The sequence below is a fragment of the Rhinolophus sinicus genome, chromosome 5, assembly GCF_057876585.1.
Source record: "Rhinolophus sinicus isolate RSI-liver-muscle chromosome 5, RSI-T2T, whole genome shotgun sequence".
Lineage (NCBI taxonomy): Eukaryota > Metazoa > Chordata > Mammalia > Chiroptera > Rhinolophidae > Rhinolophus > Rhinolophus sinicus.
The window spans coordinates 69,872,404-69,885,845 of record NC_142505.1 but is presented as its reverse complement, the minus strand read 5'-3'; the positions used below and the strand labels follow the sequence as shown (position 1 = coordinate 69,885,845).

Sequence of the window (13,442 nt, the reverse complement as noted above, 5' to 3'; positions counted from 1 at the left end):
TGGCATTTAGGTTTTATGGTCTAGATTTTTTTTAATTGATCTGGTAGTAATAAAGGAGACAAAGGTTGTTTGTTTATTAATGAGTTTTTGTAGGTCCTTCATTGATCGACATTTATTGAGCACCTACTACGACATTACTGCTTCCATTATATTTGCTGTAGAAATGTCCTTTCAAAATCTTCTGTTTTGATGATTAAAAAAATATTCATTTATCAAATTAATCACCTGTAGCAGAATTTACACCTGTTAGTAAATTCACATGGTTCAGTTATTCCAAAGCTACCTCTGTTTTCCCTCAAAGCTCAGTAGTGTGTTCAGCCAGCTTCCACTGTGTGCAGGGCACTGTGCTAACTACACACTGGGGGACAGAGGTGACTGAGCCCGGTGCCCTCTGCTAAAGTACCCTGAGCCCACTCGGCGTTGTCATGATAGTGTTCACGTTCACGTCTTTTTGGTTACCAGTTTTATCACCGAAATTCCACATGTACATGGATGGTATATTCAGAATTCAGAAACACAAACATAGTTGAAATTCTAAAAGCTAATCTGCTTGTCATGTATAGTCTCTACGAAAATAAAATTAAGACTGCTGTGTTAAGCCTCTTGATACTGATGACCAGTCATCTCTTAATTTTTTTAAATGCCAGTAAACATTTTTCCTAACTTAAAATATACGTGGGTAAAAATGGTGGGTTTTGTATGGGTTCTTGAATGTGCATTTTGACTCAAATAAAAACCTTATAAATTCACTCTACTGATGAGGAATTTGTAATCCAAGAAGCATTGGCTGCACTGTTAGCTAAAAAGAACGTGCTTGCTAAGTGTTTTAATAATATAAGCCAGGGTAGGCAGAAAAATACTCAGAGACCTCAGCAGCCTGGAATCCTGAAGAACATATCGTCACCTTTAAAATGCAATGAAAGTAGAATCACTTTTTTCTAGGAAAATTCCTAGGCACACATAGTTTTGCATAGTTGTAGGAGTCATGAAAACCAGACTGAGAAACTCCATGTCACGCACAGCTGTTGCACATGACGGTGACATTCCGAGCATGAATCTCTTCTCTCTGCCTTAACTGCAGATATATAGGGAATTTCACTGTGTAACGCGTTGTTAAACTAGCCCTAGTTAGTGCATACTGTAGGAAACATTTTAGTTTTTTAGGATGTCAACTTGGTTCTCAAGTTATTTTTGAGAGTCTCAGTAACTGTTGGTTTTGGAATGTTACAATACAGACTGAAAAGTTAATGGAAAATACGACCTGACTTCCTGGATCTAGAGAGAGACTAGATAAAACCCATGTACCAGAGGTTTTCAACTCTTTGATGGGCCAAGTACTGTGTGAATCACTCATCCTTCCCTTCTTACTTGTTCTTGGCCAAGCCAAAACAGCCACTGCTGCTTCCCAGCAGTGAGCTTTGGAAAGGCAGGCCTTTCCAGGGGACACCGGTAACGTGTCCTTTTTAAGTAAAGACCATGCATAAGGGGAAAGAACGTAGACGCGAATGCCGTGGAAGGCCCGCCTGCGGACTGCCTGCTGTGCCCACAAGACCTCTGGGAACCATTGCTCCATATTTCTAAGCCATTCCGTAAGAATTAGTGACATAACCATGAAGAAGGAAAGTTTATAAGGATGGCTAGTCCACTTTATTGTCACTTACAGCAAGTGAAAAATCTATATCCATGTGCAATTTGATATACTTACTTTTACTGCACGGTTTTTGGTGGCCACACTCCTCACAGACCTCCGGACCTGAACTGGAAGACATGTTCGGGCCGTGCTTCCTTCCTCCCTGCAGCTTCCAGCACTCCTCCCACTAACCTGCTCCACTTAGTCGCTCTGGCAAACCTTCTCCTGCCTCACTTCCTTGGGCCAGTCTGGCTTACACCTCCGTTGACGTCTGCGTCGTTGCTTTTGAGGGAAATGTTGACATCGATTTGACTTAAGCCTTCACCCCAGAGTGATTTCCTCCCTTTCCTTTGTCAACAGAAGAATGGTTTATTATTGCCAGTTTTGGCCTCCTCAGCGCCCTCACGCTCTGCTACATGATCATCAGAGCCACAGCTAGCTTGAATGCTCATGAGTAAGTAACAAATTGTTTTTTGGATTGCATGTGCCAGACTCTCCCAGGAAAACATGTAGAGTAATGTCATAAAGATGGTGAGAATTGGCTTTCACCAGTTTCATACTGATTCTGATGGGATCATACCTAGAGAAATCATTTACTTCATGAACAGAAACTCAGATTGGGAATTTACTTTGCTCAGCAACAGTAGCTCACTTGAGAAAAGATCCAGGGGCTTTCATTAGCCACAGGCTTAGCATGAATCAACAATGTAATGCAAATGCCAAGGGTGCCGTACCGTCTAGGATGTAAACCACGTCCGTGTCCCGACCACTGGCAGGAACAGCCCCCTTTACTCTGTGCCCATCACACTTGACCTAGAGTGTGATGTACTGAGCTTTCGGTGGCGCACTGGCACCCTGGCTGGAAGGTCAAGGAACAGTGACTTGGCTTTCCCAAGAAGGAAGCAACTGGGAAGACACACTGTTTCCAAATACTAGGAAGACTGTCGGGGAAAAGAAAGTAACTGTAAATTCTATTTCCCTAAGGCAAAGTGAGGACCACAGGGTAGCTGACAGGAAGGCAGGTTTCACCTTAGTTTTAAAAGGCAGGCCATGTGTCAGTTGGCTGCTTACCAGTGAGATGGTTTGCTGCAGGAATGCCCAGGACTAGGAAGCTGGCTGTTACTTATCAGGCTGCTGTAGGTGAGATGTTTTTCAGAGGATGGAAGATTGGACTAGATGACTAATTGTTAAGGGCCATTTTGATCAGTGACTTTCCAAGAGTAGCTTTCACAGGGGTAAGATACAGAAAAGGGTTTTGGTTTTGTTTAAATTTGGGACATTTACTGAAAGATGTTATTCAGTCTTTTCTTTTACCAGTATTTAGGCGAACTCATTACAGATGGAAGCATCCCCAGGACACTGCCCAAATTCGAATCTAAATGGTACAGGTGGAAGTCAGGTGCTCTCCATGTTCACGTCTGTCTGCCATTCTAACTGATCAGTAATGCCAACCAAGCTCATGTCATTGATTTAATCGAATGCTCATTGCCCAGCTGTAGAAACAGTGGGCACTAACCTCCACTTCAGTGACATGATTTTATTACCTCTCACCTGATCTCTTGGCTAGATGCCTGTAAGAAGTGCCCTCGGCATCCCTGACCTGTTACGCATGGAGAGGGTGTCATGGTCAGTTGGCATTCTTCAACCTTCACATGAGTAGTCTCAGCCTGTTACCTGCTCAGATTCTAGAGGCAGACATACCTGTATAGGATTCCTTGCTCCTCCAATTTTTGCTTGTGAGATCTGAGCAGTTACATTTATCTCAAGGTCGTTTTTGGTCATCCATAAAACAGGCATAATGGTAGGAGTACGTTGTAGGGTGGTTGTGAGAATTAGCCTATGAAGTGCTTAGCACAGTGCCTGGTACGTAGTAAGTGCTCAATAAATGTTAGCCCAAACAATTCCACTGAGAGTCTCTAAGTCCTGTGAGTAAAATGGCCATCTGCCTTTATCGTTTGGCAAATGAATTTACTTTTCTTCTTGAAATAGAATACAGAATCATAGGAGCTCCGTGAATGCCTATGATTCAAACCTCAATTTGGAGGGCACTATTTATTTCACCTGCAGTCACCTCTTTTGCTTACTCCCATACTGAACCATCAAACTAGATGATAATGTAAACCCACTTCTTCAAAACTTCACAAATAAGTGAAAACCAGTCACAGCGAATAGTGGCACTCTGGGCACTTGCACAGAGTTTTTAAGTAACTTAATGGTCACCTTGCTGTCACTCAGGCTCTCCCAGATTCTCAGTTCATGCATGAGGTATTTTAGAAAATGCTCAACAGACATGTTACCTAGTAGCAATCAGAGTACCGGGCCAAAATACAGTGGTACCTCGGTTTTTGAACGTCTCCATTGATGAACATTTTGGTTTATGAATGCCGTAAACCCGGAAGTAAATGCTTTGGTTTTCACACACGACTCAGAAGTCGAACATGTCACACGGCTTCTGCTGAGTGCAAGATCCTGAGGCCTAGCTGTCGGCTGTTTTCGAATGTTTCAGAACTTATGGATTACGTTCAAAAACCGAGGTACCACTGTATGTCAGTTCCGTGCAAAATGCCTGCATGACTCAGTCTAAGTCATAGATCTTAGATTCATGTCTTAATCCAACCCTTCTCCCATCAGCCTTTGTAGAGGTAGATACTGCAGTTGTTCATTTGAATATTATTTCTGTGCCTTCAATCAAAACCACCCTGAAAGCTGATTTTCATGATCCCATTGAGAGACAGAGAGCAAAAGAGAGAGTGTGTGCACGCATGTGTGCACATACGGATGCATGAAAGATGGTCACCAGAATATTAATGGTGATTATCTTAATTGAATAGACTTTTGAGTGATGCTTTTCTTTCCTATTGTGCTTTTTATATGTTGATTTTTTTTGATAATATTAATTAATTTTTAAAAAGCCTTTTTTAATTGTAGGAGATAAAAGAAAGGTAATCGTCACTCTTACTCATTGTCTCTCCAAAATTTGATGAAAAATTCCTATGTGACTTTAATTCTAGAGAAAAGTTTATTTTAGCAAATAAATTTATAATTATTATTTGTTAATAAATTATTTGAAATCTATTTTACTTCCCTTTTTGCCTTTACCAAAAACTTACAGCTAAAATGAGATTGCCTTTTCAGTTTAATAGCTGTTTTACTTTTCTAGATAACCATATTCATTTGTAAGAAAAATCTTCTATATAGATTCCATCTTTTTACATTAGTGATCTGTCTGGAAATAGATAGTAAACTTCACCTCAGTGCACACCACCTACTAATACATTGTACTTTTCTGACCGTATTACACTGAACTTGTCTATTGTGATTTCAGCAAGACCTTGACCCAGTCTAGTCACTTGTGAAAACCTGTGGCAAGATGAAGCAGTACCGGCCAGATGTTAAGGGCAGGCGTGTGGCCCCCGGTGGACCCACGCCTCCACCTGCAGTGCATGGACTGCTGCCCCCTAGGGGTGAAAGCACTCACCTCCCACAGCTTGACGCTATTGGCTTAACTCAGAAGTTAATTGAAAGTCAGTGTACCTGCTGTCTTCCCCCTTCTATTGTGATGAAGTGGTATTTATTTAAGTACTCAACCATAACTAACGGTGCTTTAGTTTTTTTTAACACTGCAAATCTAATCAATTTGAGACTGGAAAAATAAACTGAGTAGTAGTCAAAGAAGCAAATAAATTTTTATATATTTGCTTTACATACTGTTCCGTAGTACCTAAGTAAACAAGGTTATTGAAGTTCAGTTCCCAAAGGAGCTTTTCTTCTCTACATCATTATTCAAACAAACCTTGTTAAAGCCCAGCATTTACAGGCTTATCTTTGTATCGATCCATTTTTCTCTCAACATAAGAAAAGTAAATATTTTCAGTGTTTTTTTGTTTTGTTTTGAGGAACAAGTTATAGGATACATGGATGATGTGGGAGAGCTCTTGAGTGAAGTGGGTGGTTCAGCTCCCTGTTTTCTGCAGCCCTTTTTCACTTCCTATACTATTTGGATTCATAGAAATCATGTCCTGAAATCTGCAGCAGAGTATAGCCCAGACATTCAAGATCAAGAACAAGTCTCAGCAGGAGGAAATGAATCTGCTGTGGTTAGCCTAGTGAAATGACAAGCGAATGTCAAATCCTGTAGCATAACCCAAGACCAAAGCACCAGGCCTCTGTAGCCAGTCAGTGGGCTTCGGCTGTCCCATCTGTAGCCCTCGTGAGATGTCCTCCTCCAAGGGGACGTGGTAGAAACGTGTAGACCAGATTAAAGGAATGCATGTCTGTATTTTACGTACTACTCAGTATTTCTGAATTGTTCTGCTCAGACTCTGTAAGGGAAACACTGACGTATCTCAGACATCATATGATGTCTTGGGGATGCTTAGCTCAGAGAAAGAGGAGACTGGGTGATAGGAGAGGTGTCTGCAGGTATTTGAAGGACTCCCCACATAACAGTCCCATGGTGACTATCCAGGGCTCACAGAGGTGACGCTTACTATGTAGTTCTGGAGCTCTAGAGACATCTGCAGGGAGGTAGAGTTCCACTTAATGTAAGAAAGAACTTTCTGCCGGTCAGAATTGTCCACGAGGACGTGGGATGTCTTAAAAGCTGGTGAGCTTGCCAGGACCTGCTTATTCATGCAGCAGCTATAAGACTGGAGCTGTTCAGGGGCACACTCCTCCTGATCTGTGTCCCCCAAAGGTCCCTACTTCGGAGAGGTCAGAGCCAGAGGACCGGCTGGGTTCTCTGCTAGCCACCTCTTTTGGAACCTTAAGTATCGAAAGCAATGTTTTTAAAGTGTTTTTTTTATCATCTCCCACTGTAAGAAATACATTTTATATTGTGACCCAGTACTCGCACGTATATAACAGGAGCAGAAGTTTCCCAAACATTTTCCTTACACATGCAGCATTCTCTGACCTGCTCTTCTCCATACTTCGTTGTTAACGCTAGTCATGAGCTCCCGCATTGATTTCACAGTCCATTCATAGGCTGCAGTCTGCGGCTTCAGAAGCACTGGTCCAAAGAATTTTGATTTTTTTAGTTCTCAACTTAATACCTTTTACTCACACTAACACCCATCTGAGATAGCCTTTCTTAGAGCAATGTCAGCAACGATTTGGACTTGCCCCAGTTTGTTAATGAACCCTCTTCTTCCTCTGAGTACATACATCTCCTTTTAGTCACTCTGAGCCCGAGATCCATACGCAGAAGAGTAACATGAGCCCCCAGATGGACCGAGTGACCCCCGAGAAATGCCGTATACATCAAGCCAGTGTTTCTGGTTCCGTCTCTTTCCTTTACACTGCTTGTCTCTGACTACTCCAGAGAGCCATGCACCAAGCCGTGTAGTTGAAGAGACAAATTTGGGTTCTAAAAACACGATGACAAAAAGAGGATTAAAGGCAACGGGACCTTTGATTGGACTTCTATACTGTCTTTGGCAATGGTCATATTTTTTTTTTTTTCAGAAGTACCTTTCATGTTATGGCTGCATTAGTTGTTTATACTTTGTTAGAAAAACAGCAAAATAAAGTAAGTTTAAAATGTTTTATTTGCCCATTTAAAGTCCTTATATGTGATACCAGTTTTTCTGAGGAGATACTATAAAAACATTGTTTTCTTAGATACGAGCTACAGTAAATATTAAAGCATAGAGTGTGACGTGAAGTTGCAGGAGCCTTTCCTTCATTTCTATACCATCTCGCCCGGGCGGCCCGAGCCTGGGAGAAGGGGACGTGACGGAATAGCAGAGGTGCTGATGTGCAGTGAGCATTCGCTCAGCATCACAGACACAGAGCACCTGCCACTTGTCCCTGGGGGGAGTGACTAAGGAACCAGGCCGGGCGTAATTAGGGTGCAAAGTGAGGAAGCAGCACAGCTGGTTCAGGGACTGTGTGGTTTGACGTGTCTGCTGGATGGATGTTATTCTTGTAAACAGTGATTAATGTCTAAGGCTTTTCAGCAGAAAAATAATTCCTGGTGATTGACAAGTTGTTCTGGCCTGGTAGAGAAGAGACTGGAGGCAGGAAGTTATGTTAGGTAAAAATAACAGAATTGATGGAGAGGAAATCTGGGTGCTAGGGAAGAGATGAAATTAGGAAACGCTGGAGAATTGTATGGTAACGAAGATGAAGCAGTTTTAAGTGCATCAGGAACTCAACAGAGAGAAAAGAGCAGAACTGAAGACATGATTTGGGAACTGTGGAAATGAACCAGACTGTACAGGGTTCAGGAAGGGTGGTCCTACAGTGCCAGACAGAGGGGCAGTGCGGGAACTGTCACAAGGCGTGAGGTACCTTTCAGGCACCAGATCTAGGGGGGCACGTGTGCACACACAGTCTGGGGAATTCTCATTCAAGAGCCATACATCTCTGGAAGTCTGTAGTCTTCAAATCTTATTCCAGATAATAACACTCTTGTTTGAGGTACAAAGGGGGAAACATGTTTTAAAGACAACAGCCACAGATTTCAGGACTCTCAGGAATTAGAACGTGTTCAAACCAGGAAAAGTTGTAAATTGTCCAATTGTCCCTGCATTTTTAACAAGATGCTGTTAGCCTGCACTTTTGGGGCGGGGCAGGAGGGTTATAACACACATCTAGAACTGTACCACTTGACCACATATCTGAAGCTGCTGAGTTCAGGAAAATGCTGATGGCTTCCTGGCTTTACCAGATGGGTTGGGAGATAGTTGGGGACAGCCCCAGTTAGACCACCCTTCACTTAAGATCATTTTCTCTGTTTTAAAACATTGACAACTACCCTTTAACTAATTCTTGATCTCTGTCTTTTTTCCTTTTATTCCATAGGGTAGAATGGTTTTGAAGAAGAAAACAAACTGCTTTCTGACTGATTGCCTTGAAGGAAAAAGAACTATTTTTGTGCATCATTTACCAATCATGCCACACAAGCATTTATTTTTAGTACATTTTATTTTTTCATAAAATTGCTAATGCCAAAGCTTTGTATTAAAATAAATAAATAATAAAATAAAAAGACTGTGCCATTGAGTATTGTTCACCCACTTGTGTAAATTTTAGAAGGCTGATTTGGAGGTCACATACCCAAATTTCTCTGTTTCAGAGACAGAGCTCATGACTCCCCATGGGAGGGACAGTGACGCTGTTTCTGTTGGTATTTTCACGTTGGCTCCTGCTGTGCCCAGATAGGACCTGAGCATATGGACATCCTGTGTGGTAGTGCCCCCTGGGGCATGTGTCACTCCATTTTCTTTTCTTCAAGGTCACCATGCACTCAGATCATTTCTTTTGCCCTTGTTTGTGGTTGATCGGCCTCCAACCAGAACGGCAGCTGCACAGCAGCAGCAGGGACCTTAAACTGTATCTCTTGCCACTGTATCCCCATACCTATTAGAGTGCTTTGCACACAGTAAGTGCTCAATAAATATTTATGGAATGAAGGGATGAGCATAATAAAAAATTTCCAAAATATACACTGATTAGTAATAAATTATATCTGACTTGTTTTTAACCTTGTTTGTACAGCATTCTTTTAAAAACAGCAAATTCTAAAAAGTTAGAATGGAGCAGTTTTACATGTGTAAATAAAATATTTTTGCTTTATTGATGAGGAAGATACTGAAATTTTTGTTACATTGAATCATACACTTGAAGGATTATCAGTATGCATAAACATTTTAAGCAGTGAACTGTCAGCCTTCCACCTCAGCGTACCAGGGGTGAGGACACAGGCCCGTTGGAATGGGCTCCTGCCGCAGTCAGACTCAGATTGGTAGGGGGTTGGAGGTGATTTTCTTTGTTTTTTTATTGAGATATAATTAACATACCATAAAATACGCCCTTTTAAAGGGTAAACCATTTCAGTGGTTTTTAGTATATTCACAAGGTTGTACAACCATCACAACTAACTCCATACTATTTTTATCGCCCCAGAAAAGAAGCCCCATACCCATTAATGGTAACCACCCACGCCTCCCATCCCCTTGCCAGCCCGGGAACCACTTAATCTACTCCCTGTCTCTAGGAGTTACCTGTTCTGGACATTTTATATAAACAGTCTCATACAATGTGTGGCCTTTTGTGTCTGGCTGATGTTTTCAAGGTGCGTCCATGTTGTAGCATGCGTCAGCACTTCATTCTTTGTGGCTGAATAACGTTCCATGATGTTAGATGTACCACATTTTGTCCATCTGCTCAGCCATTGGTAGGTGTTGGCTTGTTTCCACCTTTTGGCTGTTGTAAGTAATGCTGTTAGGAACATTTGTGTACAAGTTTTTGTGTGAACATACCTTTTCAGTTCTCTTGGTACATTCCTAGGAGTGGAGTTGCTGGGTCATATGGTAACTCTAGTTTACATTGTTGAAAAACTGCCAGACTGTTCTCTAAAGCAGCTGTACAATTTCACATTCCCACCAGCAATGTACAAGAATTCCAATTTCTCTACATCCTCACCAACACTTAATTATTTTCCTTTTTGGAAAAATTATAGCCATTTCTAGTGGATGTGAAGATAACACTGTATGTAATGTAACAAAAATTTGTATTTCCCTAATTAATGTCGTGGAGCATCTTCTCGTGCTTGCGGGCCACTTGAATGTCTTTAGAAAAATGTCTATTAAGTCTTTTGCCCGTGTTTTAATTGGATTGTATTTTTGTTGTTGAGTTGTAAGAGTTCTTTATATATTCCAGGTACTAGGCCCTTATCAGATATATGATTTGCAAATATTTTCTGTTATAAGTTCTTTATTTTTTTTGTTGTAAGATTTGATTGGGGAAGGGGAACAGGACTTTATTGGGGAACAGTGTGTACTTCCAGGATTTTTTCTAAGTCAAGTTGTCCTTTCAGTCGTAGTTGTGAAGGGTGCTGTTCAGCTCCAGGTCCAGTTGCCGTTGCTAGTTGCAGGAGGTACAGCCCACCGTCCCTTGCGGGAGTCAAACCAGCAACCTTGTGGTTGAGAGGATGCACTCCAACCACCTGAGCCATCCGGGAGCTCAGCAGCAGCTCAGCTGAAGGTGCCATGTTCAATCTTAGTTGCAGGGGGCGGAGCCCACCATGTCTTGTGGGACTCGAGGAATTGAACTGGCAACCTTGTGGTTGAGAGCCCACTGGCCCATGTGGGAATCGAACTGGCAGCCTTTGACGTTAGGAGCACGGAGCTCCAACCGCCTGAGCCACTGGGCCAACCTTTATTTACTCTCTGGACAATGTCTCTTGAAATATAAGTTTCTATTTTGTATCTCAATTATATTGAGTACATGTTGAAATAATAAAATTTTGGATAGATTGAGTTAGGTACTGTATATTATTAAAATTAATCTCACCTGTCTCTTTACTTTTTTAAAGGTGGCTTACTAGAAAATTTAAAATTACATATGTGGCTCACCTGATTCTGTTGGACACTGCTGGATTAGTCTTTACAATATCCTTTTTTTTAACTGCATCCCCTTCCTCTGCAGTCATACCTGTCTTTTAGTTTTTCTAATTATACTTGGCATACAATATTCAGTTAGTTTAGGTGTACAGTATAGTGATTCGACATTTATATGCCTTACAATGTGCTCACCACACTAAGTGTAGTGACCACTGTCATTGTGCCGACTTATCACACTATTGTTGACTGTATTCCCCTTCCCTTTTCACCCATCCCTCACCCTCACCACCCCGGAACCATCAGTTTGGTCTCTGTTTCTGTGAGTCATTTTTTGTTTTTCTTCATTTGCTTCAGATGTCACGTAATTTCACATATAAGTGACATCATACGGTATTTGTCTTTCTCTGTCTGACTTATTTCACTTAACATAAGAGCCTCTAGTTCCCTCCATGTTGTCACAAATGGCAAGATTGCATTCTTTGTCATGTCTGAGTAATACTCCATTGTGTTTATGCCCACTTCTTTATCCAGTCGTCTATGGATGGACACATAGGTTGCCTCCATGTCTTGGGTATTGTAAATAATGCCACAATGAACATAGAGGTGCATATATCTTTTCAAATTAGTGTTTTGGATTTCTTCAGATAAATACTGGGAAGTGGAATTGCTGGGTCATATGGTAATTCTTTTTTTAATTTTTTGAGGAATCTCCATACTGTTTTCCATAGTGACTTTACCAATTTCACGCCCACCAACTGCGCAGGAGGGTTCCAGTTTCTGCACATCCTCACCAACACTTGTTTGTCGATTTATTGATGATGGCCATCCTGACAAGTGTGAGGTGATATCTCATTGTGGTTTTAATTTTCATTTCCCTGATGAGTGATTTTGAGCTCCTTTTCTCATGTCTATTGGCCATCTGAATGTCTTTGGGAAAATGTCTAGTCAGGTCCCTGCCCGTTTTTCATTCAGATTTTTTTATTATTATTGGTATTAATATGAGTTCCTTAGATATTTTGCACATTAACCCCTTATTAGATGTATCATTGATATATTCTCCCATTAAGTAGGTTGTCTTTTTGTTTTATTGATGGTTTCCTTCACTGTGCAGAAGCGTTTTAGTTTGATGAAGTCCCTTTGTTTATTTTTGCTTTTATTTCCCTTGCTCAAGGGTACATATCCACAAAGATAATTCTAATATTGATGGCAAATAATTTACTATCTAAGTTTTCTTATAAGAGTGTTATAGTTCCAGGTCTACATTTAAATCTTTAATCCATTTTGAGTTTGTTTTTCTATATGCTATAGAAGAGTGGTCCAGTTTTTGTTTTTTGTTTGTTTGTTTGCTTGTTTTTTGGGAGGTTACATATGTCTGTCCATTTTTCCTAACATGACTTGTTGAAGAGACTGTCATTTCTCCATTGTATATTCTTGCCTCCTTTGTCATAGATTAATTGACCATATAAGTGAGAATTTATTTCTGGGCTCTCTATTCTGTTTCGTGCTGTTTTGATCATTATAGCGTTGCAGTATAGTTTGAAATCAGGGAACCTGATATCTCCAACTTTTCTTTCTCAAGATTGATTTAGTTATTTTTGGTCTTCTATGATTCCATATAAATTTTAGGATTATTTGTTCTAGTTCTGAGAAAAATGCCATTGGTATTTTGATAGGGATTACATTGAATCTGTAAATTGCTTTGGATACTGTGGTCATTTTAACTAATAATCATTCCAATCCATGAGCACTGTATTTCCTTCCATTTATTTGTGCCCTCTTCAGTTTCTTTCTTCGGTGTCTTATAGTTTTGCGAATACACATCTTTCACCTCCGTTGTTAAATTTATTCCTAGGTATTTTATTCTTTTAGATGCAGTTGTAAATGAGATTGTTTTCTTAATTTCTCCTTCTGCTTATTCATTATTAGTGTATAAAGATGCAATAGATTTCTGTATGTTAATATTGTATCCTGCTACTTTACTTAATTCATTCTATTTTTGGTGGATTCTTTACAGTTTTCTGTATATAGTATGTTATCTACAAATAATAAGTTTTATTTCTTCCTTTCTAATTTGGATGCCTTTTATTTTATTTTCTTGTCTGCTTACTGTGGCTAGGACTTCAATACTACAGAGGTTGCCCAAAAAATGTATACACATTTTAAGAAAGGCAAAAATATTAAAATTGTAATAGTTAATATGTACCAATAACAAAAGATGAATACAAGTCACGTTTGACTTCTGCAATTTATAAGAGGTGCTCCAAGTGGTTACCATTAGTGTCTAGACACTTCTGATTATGACAAATTACTGCTTGAGCAATGTTGACCAAAGTGTCCACTTGTATGCATTTTTTTGACACCCCCAGTATATTGAATAATAGTGGTGAGAGTGGGTATCCTTGTCTTGTTCCTGATATTAGAGGAAAAGATTTTAATTTTTCACCATTGAGTATGATGTTAGC

The 13,442-nt window shown here is 40.3% G+C and overlaps 1 protein-coding gene across 4 annotated transcripts in view; it reads left to right on the top strand.

Annotated features, from left to right (window-relative positions):
• Positions 1–13,442, top strand: part of RNF130 (ring finger protein 130) — a 116,827-nt gene that overhangs the window by 74,034 nt on the left and 29,351 nt on the right. The window contains exons 8-9 of one of the 4 annotated variants that reach the window (XM_019716940.3): positions 1,991–2,084; positions 8,438–8,638. The exons of 2 other annotated variants lie outside the window; for them this stretch is intronic. In XM_019716940.3, coding sequence (XP_019572499.2) covers positions 1,991–2,084; positions 8,438–8,453 — 110 coding nt within the window. In that variant the 3' untranslated portion in view covers positions 8,454–8,638. Of the gene's footprint in view, positions 1–1,990; positions 2,085–8,437; positions 8,639–13,442 lie in introns of those variants that run through there. One more of the 4 variants, XM_074313341.2, reaches the window with a different exon arrangement.